Source organism: Rhea pennata, chromosome 16, assembly GCF_028389875.1.
Source record: "Rhea pennata isolate bPtePen1 chromosome 16, bPtePen1.pri, whole genome shotgun sequence".
Classification (NCBI taxonomy): Eukaryota; Metazoa; Chordata; class Aves; order Rheiformes; family Rheidae; genus Rhea; species Rhea pennata.
In genome coordinates this window covers 14,825,259-14,843,418 of record NC_084678.1, presented here as the reverse complement: position 1 = coordinate 14,843,418, position 18,160 = coordinate 14,825,259, and the positions used below count along the sequence as shown (strand labels likewise).

The 18,160-nt window shown below is 52.6% G+C and overlaps 1 protein-coding gene across 1 annotated transcript in view; it reads left to right on the top strand.

Annotated features, from left to right (window-relative positions):
- Nucleotides 1-1,117: 1,117 nt before the first annotated feature.
- LAMA5 (laminin subunit alpha 5) overlaps nt 1,118-18,160 on the top strand; it is a 91,909-nt gene continuing 74,866 nt past the window's right edge. The window contains exons 1-2 of the mRNA XM_062589202.1: nt 1,118-1,547; nt 6,975-7,127. Of these exons, the coding sequence (XP_062445186.1) occupies nt 1,143-1,547; nt 6,975-7,127 (558 nt within the window). The 5' untranslated portion in view covers nt 1,118-1,142. The remainder of the gene's footprint in view (nt 1,548-6,974; nt 7,128-18,160) is intronic.

Genomic DNA, 18,160 nt, shown 5'->3' with positions numbered 1-18,160 from the left:
AACTGCGCAGCCTGCTAGGTGTGTGCCAATGGGTACGTGCATGCAGTGCTGCTAGCCACATAACTGAACTAAGCACCTAATAATTTTTCTTCTTTTGTTTTAAAAAAGTTTTTCATATTTAAGACAGTACCGTTTCCAAGAGAGTTGTTTCCTCATAGTGTCCACAAAAGAGAAGCAGAGAGGATGATGTGAGATAGTAGGCAAACATTCAAGAGCAGACTGCAAAGGCTCGAGCATCCCTAAGACCTTGTTTTGCTTCTCTTTGGGTTCAAATATATTAGCAATCCAACTGTATGGACTCTAGACCTGATCTCAGTTTGCCTCTATCATTTATCATCCTAGTTTAGAGAAACAGTGTTGGTCAGTTCAGGCACAACATTTTTCTTAATAACATGTATCATTCAATTCATGGATTTAAAAAGGTCTTTGGGTGCTAGAAAATCAAAGTAGAGTTTTGCTGAGTTAATTTATGCACTGTTGCATATAACTTTTTGTAATGTGTAGTTTCCTGTCTTTAGGACAAGAAACCAGTAACGCGAGGAGACCTGCCGCCGCGTCCATCCGTCCTTTTGCGGTCCCTCTGTGCTGTGCCTCGTTGGGTAGCAGAGGGATGGGGAAGGAGCGAGGGGGGCTAACGCGCTGCTGCTTTTCGGCCCTTAGGTGAGGAAGCGAAGCCCTTCCCGGCCGGGCAGCCTCGGGGAGGAAGCTGCGAGCGACTCCTCACTGCCGAAACTCAGTGAAAACAAACAGCTATCTCGAGGAAAGTCAACTGGATCTTTTTTTTTTTTTTTTTTTTTTTTTTTTTTTTTTGGGGGGGGGGGTGTTTCAACGCCTTGTTAATTAGTAATAGAATTAGCTTTCCCCGCAGATAAACCAACCTATTGGTTAATGCAGTTTAACGCCCTGACCCACCAGCGAGCGCGACGGGGGCCGCGCTGTCCCGCGAGGCGCCGTCCCGCCGCTCGCCGCGGCTTTCCGGGGCGCTGCGTCCCGCGGGGCCCGGCCCGCCCCCAGCGCCGCCGCGAAGGGGTTAAGGGCGCAGCGCGGCGCGGTGGCGGCCCCGGCTCCTCCCCGCCCCGCCGCGGGCACAAGGCGCTCGCCGGGGCCGGGGCAGCGGCCGGGACCGGGACCGGGGGAGGCAGATGCCGAGGCCGCGGCGCGCCGAGCCCCCCGCGGCGGCGGCGGGGGGGCAGCTCCTGACTTCCTCCCCTCCCTCCCCTTCCTCCTCCTCCTCCTCCTCCTCGCCCCGGCGTGCAGCACCGGTGAAGATGGCGAGGGCGGCGGAGCGCGGCCGGGGCGGTGCGTGGCTGCTGCTGCTGCTGCTGCCGGCGCTGCCCGCCGCCGGCGCCCGCCCGCCCGCCGCGCTGCCCGGCGGCGTGAACGGGCACAGCCTGCACCCGCCCTACTTCAACCTGGCCGAGGGCGCCCGCATCGCCGCCACCGCCACCTGCGGCGAGGAGGCGGCGGGCGGCCGCGCCGTGCGCGACCTCTACTGCAAGCTGGTCGGCGGCCCGGTGGCGGGCGGGGACCCCAACCAGACCATCCAGGTAGGGGCCGCCGCGCCGGGGGAGGGGGTGGGGAGGGGCACGGACGGACACCCGGACACCCCCCCCCCCTGCCCGGGGTGGGGGGCGAGGGGAGGCCGCGGGCCGACGGCGCGCACGTGCTCGCGCGGTGCCCGCGGCGCCGGGAGCCGCGCGTCCTCCCTACAACGGGCCGTCGGGGCGCTGAGCCGGTGCTGCGCGCCTCGGCCGGGCGGGCGGTGGGCAAACGGGGCCGCGTCTCGCGGTAAACGGGGCTTAACGCGGGCGGCCGCTGCCCGTTCCGCGGGGCGCTGGGGGCAGCTGAAGGTTTAGAGGAGGGAGAAGGTTGAGAGCGTGCGTTTTGTAAGTGGGCGTCGAGTGACTTTTCCCCGGGGTCCCATCCGAAGCGGACCCCAGGGGGCCGGGAACGCAGATGGTGAGAACCGCTGGGCGCTTTAACAGCTCCGACCTCCCCCGAAAAGAGGGAAGGACCGTTGCAAAAGGACTTGTAAAATGCTACTTTTAGTTGTAGGAACCGCAGACCCTCTCCCCACCCCGCAGAGCAGCCGAGTGGGGAGAGGCTCTGACCTGAAGCGCTCTTGCCGCCTGGAGAAGCGTGCCGTGCCGTGCCATGCTGTGCCGTGCTGCGCCGCGATCAGGCAGCCGCCGCGCGCGGTGCTTTCTGCGAGGTTCACGGCGCCGGTTCACCTGTCGCAGCAGAGCAATAGGGCTGTGCATGTTGTAGGTGCTAGTGAGGAGGAGAGGAGCAGGGAAGACGCTTGCCTTCGCAGACCAAGCCTTTCTTGGCCTTTCAGCAGGGGTGGCTTAGTTTTAAGATTAGCTTCAGAAGCATTTCTCGTCTCCTGGCCGCGCTGTCCTGAGGCGGTGTCATCCTCTCTGCAGATTTCTGCCTACTGAGACGGGGGGAGGTTTGCCCTGTTAGTAGTAGAAGTTGTTGAAGATGTCACGCGGCGGGGAAGCCGACACAGTGCTCTGAGATTTTCCACCTTTTAAAATTAACTGAGCTGTTTCAATTTGCTACACTGTAAAATAATGTAACCTGAAAAAGCTTTGCTTCAAGTAGTAGTAGCAGGAGACTAGAGTGACCTGGTTGTTGCATCCAGTGATGTACATTAGTTTTCATATTAAAATGTAGTAAGGAAGGGCAAAGTAGCTGCTGCTATGTGCAGTCGCAAACAAGTGGAAGCGATCTGCCAAGCGAAAGGAGTAGCATGGGACTGCTCAGGAAAGCTGGCAAGCGCGGGCGTGCGTTGCTCGCTCCGCTCCCGTTGGCCTGCCCGCCAAGCGGCGCGGAGCACGCCGGCGGCGCGCAGCACGCATGCAGGCGGTGCGCGCGCGTGCGGCCCCGGGCTGCAGCGGGGCTCTGCGCGGCTCCACTGCCCGGAGCGGCCTCGCTCGCTCTGAAAGCGTTGCAGAAATCCCTTTGTGGCGGCTCTTCTCCGTGACCGCGGGGCAGCACCAGGAGGGAGAGGAGGAAGCCGGAGGTCAGAGGTCTCGGCTGATCCCCGCTAGCGCTTTCGGCACCCCCCCGGGGACAAAAGTGCCCGGGGAGGTGGCGGGAAGCGTTCGATTTGCACAGGCTCAGGTGGCAGTAACGCAGTAACGAGCCCCACGCGTTTGCCGCCTCCCGCGGGCTCCGGTGCCTTCCCCACGCCGTTGCCCGCTCCGTGCCGCTGGCGCGCGGTGCAGCAGCCTCGGGGCGGGAAGCCTGGAGCAACGCTGCTCGGGGCTTCGGCGAGCGCTCCAGGGGCTGGGGGGCGAAGCGGGCTCGCCTGGTTAAAGGCCTGGGGTAAGCGTTGGTACAACCGTCTAATCGATGAGTTCAGGCAGTTCTCTCGTTTTCTGCTGGTTTTAGGTGGACGTTGTGGCTGCCTTTCAGAAAAGGGAGTCCGTAGACTTTAAAATGTGATGCTCTTAAAACGCAGAGAATGGTTAAGTCTGGAGTGACGCCGCCCTGCAGACGCCTGCCGCGTCCCTGGCGCGGCTTGTGGGAAGGCTCTGAACCTTCTCAAGGAGTTTCCGTCGCTTTGTTCGAGGCTCTTGGGCAGAAGAGAGCGAACCCAACCGCAGGAGGCCTTGCGGTCTGTGCAGACGCAGCGCCGTCGACGCGGCGGCGTGACGAGAGCACCTCGTGCCGCTCGCTAAGCAGCGTTGGGCGATCGTGCTGTAACGAACAGCGTGTTTGACTCGTATGGGGGACTTGAGGCAAAAGGGAGACTAGAGGGTGATTTTTCTTTTTTTCTGATTAAGCTTATGCTGAAGATGCTTGTGGCTGGCTGGCTTCTGACGTGGATTTAGAATTTAGAAAAGTGCGACACGGCTCGCTGCTCTCCCGTTTTTGTTTAATCCTGCCTTCATCTGAGTCCTGCTGCTGCAAAACACTCGTCCCTGCGTTCGGTCGCCCCGTTGAGCTGACGTTCGCCTGAGCAGCAGCAGAGCTTTCCAGGGGCCTTTTCCTCTCGCTGCTTCAGGGGTCTGTGGCAGATGAGGTCTGAATTTCTTCTTTGCCTGAATGTCTGTGAATTAAGTGGCATTTTATTTTGACTTCCTCTAGTCGTAAGTGACTGGTGGCACTTCTGGCCCTGTGTTTCTTTATCCTGCACCTTGGCTCTCGGGCTTTGTGCAGTTGGAATTTCTGATGATTTGGGCAACCGGCTGAAATGGGGCATTTGCAGCTGTTCCTCTCTGTCCCTGTCCTGTCTGTGTTTACATACATGAAAGCATTTGAGATCGGGGGTCTTACCTGCAGCAGAAAATGAGCAATTTTTAGAACAAGTTAGTTGCCTGCAGAAAAGACACCTAGGCAGATGACATGTGCGCAACCTTGTGTGAGCAACCACTTGATTTGCGAGGACAGCCCTGCTAATAGTTTACAAACGCGGACTTTCTGCTCCTGAAATATTGCTCTTCATCCCTCAGTTTCCTGCCCTGTTTACCTTATCCCAAACAGCCAGGGCTGGATCATGCTCCCTGTGGTTTTCCAATAAATTAGGTGAGGAGAACCGGTGCTGGGTCACGGCAAGGCCAGATAAAGCAGGACAAAGCCATCTGCTCTGGCCGAGGCGAGCCGTGCCGGCAGGGTGCCGGGCCGGTCTTTATGCTCCCGGGAAATCTCGGCGTTCCTGCGGCGGGGCGGGAGCGGGATCAGGGCTCTGGAGGCTCTCCTCCCCTTCAAACCTCCTCCTTATCGCTCTCCCTTTGCCGTTTGCTCCGATAGTGGCGGTATCAGGTTCTCTCGCACTTCTTAAGCTCTTTCTTTGGCTGACCCACGTGGTGCCCGCTGCTCTGCTGCTCCGGGAACGCGCTGTCTCTAAGCCGGTAGCTCCGAGACGCGGTGGCATTTTCGTTAAACTCCACTGCTGATGTCGGAGCTTCCCTCTGCGCCGCAGCGATCCGAAGCGCTGCGCAGGAGAGTGAGCAGCTCTAGAATACGAGCAGCTGGAAATGGCTCTGGTTGTGTCTAGGCTCGGCTCTAGTGAGACCTCTGTCTGCCTCCGGAGCCGGTACATCCGCGCCCTGTAACAGCGAGCTGCCGACCTGCTCCCGGTCGCGATGGTTGGCACGCGCAGGCGGCGCGGCGCCGGCGAGGGAGGCGATGGCGTTGCAAACACGGGTAGCTCATCCTCGCTTTTAGTCCCGTCCCGTTAAACTTGAAATGCCCGTTGCATGTCAACGTGAACTTTGGTTCAAAATTGTTTTTAATTCTGTAGCAAAAATTTGAAGTGGGAAAGCATTTAATTTTATTGTTATTTATCCCCATTTTGGAATCTCACCTTCTTCCCCCCCTCCCCCCCCCAAAGATCTGTATAGTGCAGTAGAAATCTCCATACAACCTGTTGCGCCAGTTCCCTTTAAACACTTGCTCTTCAGCAGGTCAGTTTTATTTGGTGAAAGTCTTTCCTCTTCAAAGCGCTTTTTGCTGGGCTGTGTCCTGACCCTCTCAGTGCAGCAGGAGCTCACGCGTGGGCAGGGGGGTTATACCAGATGGTTTCAGCTGCCTCATGTACTGTCCTGTCTGCTATTTTCATATCTTTAGCCAAGTTAATTAAAAGGTGTGCTTGTTTGGAACAATTTATGTTGCATAATTGCCTGCAAATAACATACAGCCGGGCTGTGGGGAAGAATGCTGTGAATTTTCCATGTCCTGCAGGACTGAGATCCCCTCCAGTGTCTGGGGCATCTGGAAAATCGCAAACGAGTGCTCTGCAGGATCTGTATCTTGCTTCAGCCCTTGTGGGGGTGCAGCTGGAGCAATGGGGAGTAGACTGCCCCGTCCAAGACCACAGCCTGGGACAGGCAGGGGCGGCTGGCTTGCCTGGGGGATAGCGGCATCTTTTAAAGGAAAACTGCCTGTAGCAGAGTTCCCTTGTGGGATGCTCGTAGCAGCAATTCAAGTGGCAGAACAGAGGCTCCACAGAACACACACCTTGACAAATTTCAGGGATATTTGCAGGCTGTATTAGGAGTTGGTAAAATCCATCTGTGGATTAAACAGGAAAGACAGAATTAGCTGTAGCAGCTTGGGTCTTTGTCTGATCCTGCCAGGGAGGTGCTGCTAAAGTTGCAGAGCTGTTTTCTCTGGCAGCATGTCCAGGGAGCTGACAAAGCAGCCCGCACCACCAAAGCAAGGCAGAAAGGATCTTGTGAGTTTGCTTGCAGCTAGGTGCCTGTGCTGCTGACAGTAGGGGCTGTCCATTTCTGGCCTCGCATTGTAGCATCACCAGCAAAAAGGGACTTGGCTGCTAGACTATTAAGCATGAAAATGTAGTTGAAAGGACTATACTTGTGAAATGAATAGGCTGACAAGCACTGGAGGGCTATGAGTTGAATAGAAGAACTGCCAGTCTGCATCCATTCCAGCCCAGGAATGGTCAGGATCTGGCTTGGGATCTCTGGGGTATCTGCAAGGCTGGCAGCCTCCATGGAAAAGCTGAAGGCTGCTGGCCCTGAGGCTCAGGCCGCTTGCTCCCTGCAGCAGCACAGCCTCTTACCTTGGGGTCAGCACAGAGGGGGCTTGGGCTCCCTGCTGCCCACTCGTTTGCATCGGGCAGTCACTTTCTGTCCAGGCCCCTCTACCCCAACGCTTGGTGCGTATCTGAGATACAGAAGGGCAGCCCAAATTCTACATCAGCTGGGTAGGGGTATTTTTTTTCTTCCCCCTCTGAGCTCTTTCCTATTTCATTCTCAGTCCCTGCTCTAAGTTTATGTAAAGTTTATGTACTAGTTTGCACCATCAGGCTCAGATCCCGCATTTTCTGAATTGCTCCAGTACCTACCTGCTTTGTGTCTGTATGTTCCTGATAGAATTTGTTCTCACCTAGATAGTCGGACTCTTTCTCCTTGTACTCACAGGTGCAGATTGGACGGTACCACTGCTTTGGTGTTGTTTTTCTGGCTGTGGTTAAAAGCTATTTTTGTTCTTCCCAACAGGGCCAGTACTGTGACATCTGCTCCTCTGCAAACAGCAACAAGGCCCACCCCATAACCAATGCCATTGATGGGACTGAGCGCTGGTGGCAGAGCCCCCCTCTTTCCAGGGGTCTGGAGTTCAACCAAGTCAATGTCACCCTGGACCTTGGACAGGTAACCCAAGTCTTTTTTGCTGATGCTGTAGGCTGTGCTGGCAAGGACCTGCACCTCTGTGCTTTCAAAGTGCTCCTGTGATGCTTGCTCAAGAGGTGAAACCAAACTCTCTCTTTAATGACAGATTAGGAGACTCTAGGGAGAAAACTGTTCTGTCCATCTTAAATGCAGTTTTTGCTATTTGGATACTACTATATTTGGTTACTACTTGGAGTTTCCCTAAAAGTTGGGTCAGCCAACACTGCTCATGAAAACCTGCCCTGCTACACAGGTGCCACTGTAAAGCGAGCGCCTGGCTGTAGAAGGGGCAGCTGGATAGGTAAACTTCACCCCAGAACATGCTGCCAGATCCAGAATGCAGCCTGGAGGAATTTAGGGTTATGCTGTAAAACTTCAACTGGTGCACTTAAATCCTCAGGGTTCTAAAAGCGCAAGTCTGTTCTGAAGGTCCTCACTTTTTCTTTTATTTATTTATTAAAAAAAAAAGAAGAAGAAGAATGACAAAGGATCCTTGGTCTCTAATGCTGGCAAGTCAGAGAGCATTAACGTTGTAATAGCTCTGGCGACCGGCCCCCACGGCCTCCTCTGCAGCTGCTTTTCAGCGCTGAACCGTGTTATTCTCTCACACAGGGGAAAGTGTCGGAAAAGATGTCCTTTCTGAAAGCTGCAGGGGCAGGAAGATATTACAATTGGGAGAACTAAAACACTGCAGGATGTGTGTCTGCTTTCTGGTCTGAGGCCACTGCTCTGGCCCCTTGGATCAGGGACCTCCTCAGCCTGGGGGCAGCCGGAGCGGGGAGCGCGGGAGGTGGCCCTTTCCCGCGGTGCCGCACAGCCGCACGTTCAGTACTTACGTGCAGTATTTAATTAGACCCAGCGCGTTGCAGGGCATCAGCAGATGGGGCCCAGAGAAGGGGAACGGAGCAGACGGGTCTGACCCGAAGCTGTGCCCGAGCTCGTCCCTTGCAGAGCACGCGCTGTCTGGAGCAAGAGCCTGCTGGCCAGTAGCACCCCAGCTTCTCTGCTGCCAAACAGGAACAGGGTAGGCGGAGGAGGCTGGGAGCAGTTTAGGCCTTTGAATCCAAAATTTGGGACCTTTGCTCTGGAGTCTCCTTATGACACTTTAGCAGTTAATTTTCGGCTTGCCCCTGGGAGCGAACGGGGATAGGCGCTCATCTCCTCTGCTGCGCTTCCCCGGGCTCTGCGGCCAGCCGTGCGGCACCCAGGAGCTCGGGTCCTGCCTGGGCGAAGCCTGGCTGGGAGGTCTGCAGGGTGGGCAGCGGTGCAGCGGCAGACGCTCCCCGCTTGCGTGGGTAACGTGGCTGGAAGCACTGCTCAGGCAGCTGTTCGGAGTCTGACGGGATTGCCTCTTTATTTGGGAGTTTACGTGGACTGCAGTGATCTCGGGTCTGGTGGACACTAATGCTTGGCACCAGCATTGCGCATAGCTCTTACCCGCTCGCACAGGGGTAGAGGCACGTTTGTCTTTGTTCGGAAGGGATCTGAGCCAAAGTTTCTGACTGAGCATTTCTACAGATCGGGGACGTGTTGATGACAGTACTCTTCTGCTAGATGCCTCAAATGTTTTAGTCCCCAAGATCCTCTCTGATCCACTCTCTGCCCAAATGTAGCGCTCGCTTGGATCCTCTTAGCACTCTCAGTAAACCAGTTCGGTCTCATGAGTGCCAGCTAGCTAAAGCTGTGCAATGCACAGTCCAAGCAAAATGTCCCCAGTGCCCTGGGCACGATGTACATAGTGTAACAGCTCCGTGGGCAAAGCCTCCCGGAGCTGGAGGCAGCGTGCTGATCCTGTTAACTGATGTAGGTGGCATCTGTTGTGTTTCTTGGAAACCTCCCAACTAGTGGATGAACCATTCGCACTCCCTCCTCTGACCGAGGGCCGGCCTCGAGCACAGCTTGCTCCCATTGCTCACTGCTCGTCTGAAAAGGGGTCTTCAAAGACCAACTTCCCTTGAAATCTTCCCCTCCTATATGTTGTTCTCCATGAAAATCTTCTGGCTTCGGGCCAGAGTTAACCAGTGCTGCGTGCTTGCAAACTGCTGAAGTTTGGCTTACCTGGGGGTTTGCAGCCTTCCCAGCCGCAGAGCTGGGAGCCAGTGCCTGGAATAATATTGGGGGACTGGAATACTGCCATTTTTAGCAGCTTCCTCCTTATAGCAGTTACATACGATAAAGGCATGTATCGCAACCTGTTTATATTTCTGATGAGAGCCACTGCTTTGCTTTTCCCTCTTTTGTTTTGGTGGGTCAGGCAATAGAAGCAAGATGAAATGTTGCAGAATCACTGATTTCCTCCTTTTGAAGCTGAGGCTGGTTGAAGGGGAGGAAGGTAGAGGAAGGAATTCCTAGGACCCGGGCGGGTCTGCGGGGCATATGCTCGAGCAGGCTGCTGTAATTGGAAGCGAGGCCTGGAAATTCCTTGGATACCTGTGAAACAGCGCAGGTAACACCCTCAAAGGCACGTCTGCGAGCAGGGTATTTTTGACTGGCAAACAAGGCTTCTGCTTCTCCACGTAGCCCTCTAGGGAGCTCTTGAACCATTTAAGATTTAATTGAAGGGACTGAGGGTCACTAAAAGCTCTCGTCCCTTTGGAGCGATCACGAGTGCTGCGAGTGCCGGTGCTGGAGCCCGGCCAGCGCGGTGCAGCGTGGGGCATCCCGGGTGCAGCCCCCTCGGGCTGCGGTGCAGAGGGCCGTGTCCTCCCTGCTGTGCTTCCCTGCTTCTTCCTGAGTTGAACTGGTGAATTACTAGCCAGAACCAAGTTGCTCCAGCCTTGGGCAAGGCAGTGGCAGCTGGGAGAGGGGCAGTTAATGAAGCAGATTTTTGGTCTTTGCTTTTGCTGGCTGAAAGCTTACTGTCCTCCCAGGGATGTTAAAATCCTCTGGGAAGGGGAGAGGGAGGAATATTGTTCACAGCCAGCAAACAACAGTTCAAAAAACCGCTCAGCCTGGCCACCCAAATGGCATGAGGGTATTAAATCAGGTCCTCTTCGTGCCAGCGGTGGCTTCATCTTAATGGCTTTGCTGGCAAGGTGGATCAGAGCTCCCTCAGTTGGGTGGGAAGAGGTTGTGCCTGATTATCTGCTGGTGGGGGGGGGTCGGTCTGAATCGCCCCCTCCGATGCTGCAGCTGCTCCTGTCTCCTTGCGGAGGGGTAGTTTTTCTTTTCAGAATTGCTAGGCTGAAAGGCTGGAAAAGGAAGAAGAGTCACCTAGAGTTCCCATTGAGATCATTCCATGGTCTGGGAGCTAGAAATAAGGCAAGCAGCTCCAACAAGGAAAGTTAACTGGATCTGAGGAGCTGTAAGGAAGAGGGAATAAACAGGGGTCGAGTTTTCTTGCTTTTAATCGTAACCTTGTGCTTAAAGATTTATTATGTTTATAATTTAGGGTGAAAGATTGGGTGACTCTGTGGGTCTGTGTATTCAAAATATGATGTTATGGTACCATGTTGGAGTACAGTTCATGCTTTCCTGGGTGGAGGAGTTGGAAGGTGCCATCTCCGTGAGTGGGCAATACTGTGTACTGTGGTGTTGATGGATAATCTGAACTTGTACTCAGATCAAGTTATCCTGTCCTAGCCAGCTCAAAGGACGAAGGTCCGTGGTGGGACCATGAGGCTGCTGACTCTGTCCACTGCTGCTCAGCTCCAGGCTGCCTGGAGCCTCCAGGTCAGCTGGAAAATGGGGAAGCATCTGGTGGTTGGGGCTTCTGCTGCAAAGGGGCTGTGCATGCCAAGCAGGGAGACCGTGACTCACTGCCACCACTGGAATTGTCCTCTGTGATCCTGTTGTGATTAAGTGCCACAGTGGGTGGAGGGAAGGAAAGGGTGTGATGGAAGTTTTTTTTTTTTTTTTTTTTTTTTTTTTTTTTTTTTCCCCAAGTAGGTCATTTGAGTCAGAGCTGACAAAAATCAGGAGGTTTAAAGAAACATGAATGGCTGGCTTTCTGCCAGAGCTTGACATCTTCCTTACATGAAGGTGAACCCAGGCCAGCCCTTCCCAGAGATGTTTATGGATAGTTGGTGCTTTATGATAAATGTTGGGGAGAGGAATGCTTGCAAGTCGTGCAAGAGCAGGAGCTTCGTGCCGGTGCTTGCCTGAGGTAATTATCGCAGTGAGAAGGTGGCTGGATAGCGTCCCCCCGTCCCCCAAGATACCTTGCCCTGGTAACACTGGAGAACAGCAGAATTTCAGACTGAAGCTTTGCAGAGAGTTTTAATTTACACCCCTAGAGGTATTTACTTCTCATCATCCTCATCAGGAACAGGATTTATGTGTGAAAGCCTCTACTTAAGGGGTAAATTAGGTCTGACAGAGCCGTGTCTGGCGGTGCTTGGAACCAGCCTCGTGAGGATGCTGCGCAGCCCTGCTGCAGCACTGCTCCGGAGAGGTCGTGCAGCCTCCCCTCCATGCCTGCCACCCGCGAGGAACGGCTACATCTGCTCACCTCGGTCGCCCGGGGGGAAGAGAAACCTCCTCCCTTGCAAAGCTCCAGGCTGCTACTGCTACCAGCCAAGGCACTTGAAATGCAGGTCGCCTTAAACTTACTAAAACAAACAAAAAAGTTGCTTTCGTTGGTAAGTTATGAAAATAGAAAGGAAATGAAAAGGATTGAGAGTTGAGCAGCAAGGGCTAGTCTGAAGGAGCCTTTCGTAGCCTCAGTAAGAGACGTTTCCAGGCAAAGGAGTAGGTCAACAGGTTACCTTTTATCTCGGGAAATGTCTCTTGGTCTTCTAGTAGTTACAGTGGGATCTGTCAAAGCTACTGTTTCTCCTGGCCCCTGGTTGGGCTAGCTGGTAAGCTTGTGCATGCCAAGCTCTTCCAACTCCACCACAAGGTGCCAGTTGGCACAAAACGTACCAGGCATCGTGTCGATGCAACAGCCCTTGGCCAACAGGCTGCTGTTCTTTTAGTGTGAAGCTTCTCTCAGCAGGAGGTGTTTGTTTTTCCTGCAGTGGATTTCCAGGGCACAAGCCTTTTTCCTTTTCCCGCTTGCACCACACACGCACGGCCCCCTGGGACCCGCTTTGCATGAGGGTTAGGTGTGTAGGATGCTTGCAGGTTCTGCGTACGTGTCTGAATGCCTGACTTGCATGAACAAGCTGATCCCTTTTCTGTGTTTTGTCTTAAGCAGCCTGGTTCCTTGTCAACGAATGTTAAATTCTTAATCATTTTTGATAGGTCGGGGCTGGGTTCTGTGGGTGAAATGCCACTGGCCTAATGCTAAAGCAACGCTGTTGAATGTGAATATAGTACCTGGCCTGGTACAAAGCTCTCAAGTCTTTTTTCTTGTTAGTCTCTAGGCTCCCTTTTATTTTCATTTACATCAAAGTAGTAATGGAAGTTGCTCTTAGAGACTTTTAGGAGAGCTCTTGGAAGGGTTGATGGAAGAAAAGCCTTCCAGACTGATGGGTTGAGACTCCCTGTCCCTAGCAAAAACTTCCATGATGTATATGAATCTGATGTTTATTCACTGTCTTAGTTAATAAAATCCATCTTATTTATTTATAAAACTCATGAAATCTCAGGAGACAGCTCACTGTTACTGTTGAATGGAGCCATTCTCCTAGTGGGTGTTTCCTGTAAGCTGGGGGTGGAAGGTGGAAAAGGGTGGTGGTCATCTGAGAAGAATTATTCTCTAAAAATTGTATATGAACTTCTCCTTTCTTTGATCTTCTTCCCTTTTCAGCCTCTTTTCAGTTACTGTGCAATATCTTAGCTGTGCTTGGGCGATGCAGTTGCTGCTGAAGTTTCTCTGCAAGGCATCTCGTTTGCTCTTGCCATGCAGAGAGGGAGACATAATACGTGTCTCTTGCTTTCTTTCCCCTTAGAGGCGATGTCTTCTGTGTCCTTTTCCCCAGCACACATTGCTAGCAAACATACAGTTTCCGTTTGTTTTAGGGCTTCAGGCAGCTTCATCTGCCAGGGCTGTGGGTTTTTTTTTGTTTTTTTTTTGTTTTTTTTTTTTTGTTTTTTTTCCTGGAGCATTGCAAGAATGGATGAAGCATTTGAGGTTTTTGTACAAAATTGTGTTTTTTCCGTTCTCTTTCTTTAAAGATTTACTAGGTCTCCACCACGTGAGGAACAGGTGGCAGGGCCTAGTGACGCGTATTGTGAGCTTTTGCACCTTAAGTAAATGGCCGGAGCATAAAATCCCTAACAAAGACATTCTTTCTCCAAATTGTTCTCTGGCTCTTGGAGCCAAAGCAGTATTAAAAATAAAGCGTGCTAAGCAGGCTGAACAGAAATCCTTTGCTCTCGGCTGCTGAGGCTGCAGTCTCTTCTTTTGTGTGGAGTCTTCCGCGATTGCCCTAAGATCCTCCGAAAGCAGATCAAGGTCTGTTTGTTTGTTTATCGTCTTCCCAATCGCAGCTCCGCAGCGGCTCGCGGCCCCCGTTCGGTGAGCAGGGAGCCCGTCCGTGCCGCCCGACGGCCGCGGGGAAGCAGGGGTGCGCGCTCGTAGCGCTTTTCCGGGAAGAGCGGAAGAGGCGCGGCGGGGCGCGCGGAGCTGAGCGTTGGCGTGGAGCCCAGCTGTGTGGACCTCCTCGTCTCTCCCGGGAGGTTTTCCCCATTTTTTTTGTTTGAAAGATCTTTGCTTTTGAAGGCCTCTCGGGGTTTTCCAAGCTGCGGTTCCCCAGACCAGCAGCCTTTTTCATGCTGATAAGGGGAGACTTTGCTTTCGCTTGGCTCTTCTTGACCTTTCTGTGCTTCCGGCCGGTTCCCAGGAGGCTCCCGGCTCCGGCGGGAGCTGCTCAGGTGAGAAGTAAGAGAGAGCCTGGTCGCTAATGCGGCAGGGCTCCGAGCCTCCTCCGGCCGGGAGAGCGAAGCCCTCCTCTCCCTTTCAGAGAGCACTGCGGAGGCAGGTGCCGAGTTCACTTCTCCAGGATCCCCAGCAGCTGACACTGAGATTTCTTTTCTCTTTGTTACTGCTGTGGCTGTTTGCTGCAAGGGGAGAAAATGTGCAGAATACCATTTTAGGTAAATCATGCATGACGTGTGAATTTTAATTCTATGTTACACTTATGTCATGAGCCAGTACTGCTTAAAATCAAATTTTCAGGGCTGGAATGAGTAGATAATATTTCACTTGCAACCTTTCTGATTCCCCCCAAACCTGCCATGCCCTTGCATTTCTGTCCGACTACAGCTGCTGAGAGCTGCAGGCTCCCGGTCCAGCGCTCGGTGCTGTGGCACCTTTTGTGGGCTCGCAGGAGGCCGCTCCTGCGTTTCCTTTGCATCTCACGCACTTGACCCTTGTGCTTCAACAGCTCCATATTCCCAGGAGCTGCCTTTGCTCTGCTTAGACCTGAACTGGCTACGGAGAATTTGAGTGTTAAAGCTAAGCCTCAGACTAGTGCTTCGAGCAGCTCTAGGTAAAGACAAATGAAAGGATAATTACTCTTTTGAAGAAGTGCATGCAAGATTTCCACTCTTAATTATTTCCTAGATATGATTGCATATTTTAATGTTGGTGTGACGAGCAGCAAGGAAGCTGTCGGCAGCGTCTCCCGCCAGGCCGGGTCCCCTCCCCGCCGTCAGGCTGCCGGTCCTGCTGAGCTCCCTGGGATTCCTCCAAGATGAGGAGAAGCCTCGGGGCGAGTGCGAGCCGGGGAGAGGTCAGGCAGCCTGCAAGCTGGCGGTGCCAGGGCTTTGCTCTGCGATGAGTAGCTGGAAGGCAAGCCTCATGATTTCTTGCTGTTCTCCTGGAAAGCGCGTGCTTGGCTGGGCTGGTAAACAAGCGCTTGCCTTGCCTCGGCCGCGCATGCGTGTGGACAGGCGTGCTCCGGGGTCGGCTTCAGCCGGCCACGTTGGGATTGTACCAGGCCGGTTAAAACAGACCAGAAACCATCTAGGTCAGGCCTCTGTTTACCAGAAAATTGTGTTTTTCTGCTTGGAACAGATGTTATGGGGCGCTTTTTTTTTTTTTTTTTTTTTTTTGTAAAGGTCAACATACCCAGCCAAAGCCAAGATTCCCAGCTCTGGCACCGAGCTTGCTGGCGTCCTGAATAGGTGGTTAGTGTTTTCTTTACTTTCACCTTTGTCTCCAAAATAGGAGTCCATCCATCTCCACTGTTTTGTGTGTGCAGCCTTTTACCAAGCTTTTTACCACCACATCAGAGGGACAGGTACAAAACTGGTCTGCTGGGAGGAGAATAATTTCCTGAGCCAAGGCCCCACTGAAGCTCCTGGCTTTGCTGTGTGCAGCCTTGGCTCGAAAGCTGCCTTCCTCTTTGCTGTATCTATCTTTCTCAAGCAAGTAACATCATCTCTCACCACCTCAGGGTGGAGGGGGTGGTGTGATTGGTGGTCCTTGAAGTCACGCTCTGCATGTGCACCTGAGGGCGTGCAGTTAAAGCTAAAGGCCTGTTAGCTTGGAGATGCTGCTGGACCTGCCCTCTGTGACCCAGGCGTTGGTTAGGGAGATGCACCCGCCCTGTGGCCTTGCACAGTAATGTCAGCTCTTGTCCTGATCCTGACGGAAAGTCCCTCCAAGTGGGAAGTTCCTCCTCCTCCTTGCAGCAGGTCTCCAGAAGCTGTCCCTGGCCTCTGCAGCTCCTGTGCTGCTGCTTCCTGGCTCCAATCCACAGGGCTGGCAGGGGAGATGCTAACATGCACTTGTGATCATTTGCCTAATCAACCTCTCTGCTCCCTCAAGCCTGCTCTATCCCCTCTGCTCCTTTCTTTTGATGCTTTACCAAGCCTGGCTCAGCTCTGCTTTCATCTCTCTGCCTCATCCTTTTATTATAGTCATAAAATGTGGGCCTCCAGGCTGTGCCCAGCCTTGATCCTAGCCGCTTCCTGTTTTCTGGATTGAATGCTCTTCAAATCCCACACCTCCCCACCTATGTTTAATGCCAAGCAGTGCAATATTAATAATACATTGCTGTGTTTTGGTAGAAGACAAAAGGGAGACATGTAGAAAGATGCAAAGTGAGAAGCACTTGGCTAGAGTGATGGGACAGAAAAGTCCTCCTAAATGGCTTATGGGTACACTGCAATTGTGTTGTTCAACACGGAAGAGAAGCCAGCTGTAACATTTGATGAAATTTGGAGCACAAATAAAAATATTTTAGCTCTGAAGATAGTTAGGAAACAGCTGTGACAAGTTATAAAGAGATTTATTGTGAGGCTTAGATGGAGTCAGGCTGTCTGGACAAGGAGTGGAGTGGAAATCTGAAGGTGATGCCTACGTTACGAAGAGGAACCAATGGGTTGGATGGTGATTTTATCCAAAGTGGTTGTGGGAGGAAGGAGAAGATTCAAACCACTGTTTTAGGTGTACTGAGTTTGATCAACTGGCAGAACAGCCACAAGTACGCTTTGGAAATAGAAGGTGAAGTTTAGATCAGTGATAACTAATTTGAGCTAGGGAAATGTGGCCTACTCTCAAGGACCTGGTAATTGAGTTTATGCTGTCTGTAGTCATAGCAAAGGGATGGATAGAGAGGTAAGATTGGAACTGGGATTTGTTAAACTAGGAGATCCAAGAAGGATAAGGCCTTGATGGCAAGGGCAGTGCAGTGGTTTCGAGATTACCTTGGATATGATCACCAGAGACCCTGACAAGTATGGGTGGAATGACATTGCTTGTGCTCCAAAGACAGACTTGCTAAGTGTGATTATAATAAGACCTTTATTAACATGGGATCACTGCTCATGGAAGGTAGGTCTGGAGTGGGCCAGCTCCTGTTTGTGCAAGAAACGCTGGCAGCACAAGAAGCAGCAGTGCTGACTTCCTCCGAGTAACCCCTATCCTGTGAATGCTGCTGTAGAAGGTCGGCAACTAGGAGAAAGGGAGAACAGATGGGCTGTTGGTGTCATTTAGGGGCTCAGCATCCAGTTCCCTTCTTAGTCCTCTTCTGAGATGTCACAGTGGCAACTGAAACCCTTCCTTGTCCCCTAAACCAAGCTGTCCGTTTCTGTCCCTCTAGCACAGCAGGAGTGCAGAGCAAACTGTGTGCGCACCTCCTCTTTCTGTAGTCCAGCACGCTGATGCTGCAGCAAGGGGACTGGACTGCTGCAGAGCAGCAGCAGTGGGGACGTGCTCCTTCCTGAAAGCTATGCTCAGGGTGCTAACATTTGGTAGAGAAGAGGAGCAGGTAGCGGGGGCAGCAACCGCTTCAGCTTCTGCAGCAAGACTTGCTTGGGCTTGTCGGTCAGGGCTTCTGGAGGACTGTGTTAGGATGGTGATTTGTTTCGTCCTTGTATTTCCTTCCAGTAAATAAGGGGTGGATGAAGCATTTGGCTGTTAGAATAATGTTTGTGGAAGACGTAAGGATCAAGTTTTTCATCAGCTTGGTGGAAAACTCGATCCCTCTTGTTCCCAGCCACATCTACCTTCAGAAGCTCTGGCGTTCTCCCAGCAGGGTTAAGTTAGCTGAGCCCTTCTTGCAGAGATTCATTTGTCTCTGAGTGGTGTAACTTACCTGGAAATGAGAATAGGTTCTGCTGGAATAAAGTGCCTCTTTCCTAGCTGCGTTCGTTGGTAGCTTGTATCATTGTACCTACATTGTGCTGAAAATCGCATCTTTTGAGTAAATTTATTAGCAAAATATGTAGGTATAATTCAGCTCTAATTGCTGTGCTCTGTCTGAGAATAATTTTGCATCTTCTACTTGGCATCTTGAGTCTGCTTGTCACTGCATGGGCTGTGCAAACAACCACCAAGAAAACAGCCAGTTCCTGAGAGCTGACACAAACTTTTTGACAAATGCATTTAGTTGCTCTTTCCCATTTCTTTCTATGCCTGCTTTGATACAGAGCACTGTTGAGCTTTAGCGCGCAAACACTCAGCTGAGCTCTATTTATGGGTTCCTACAATTTCCCGTCACTGTGGATCAGAGCATGCAGTGTGACCAAAAAACAGTTGGCATGCTGCGGTAGGCATCTCTTGGATCCAGTTAAATGCCTATGATGCCAAGCTCTGATGGGAAGAGGAAAAGAATGGCTTTCTGGTATTTGCACATAGCTGCAAACTGTAAACCCAGACTCCGGAGTGCAAACAGAAATCT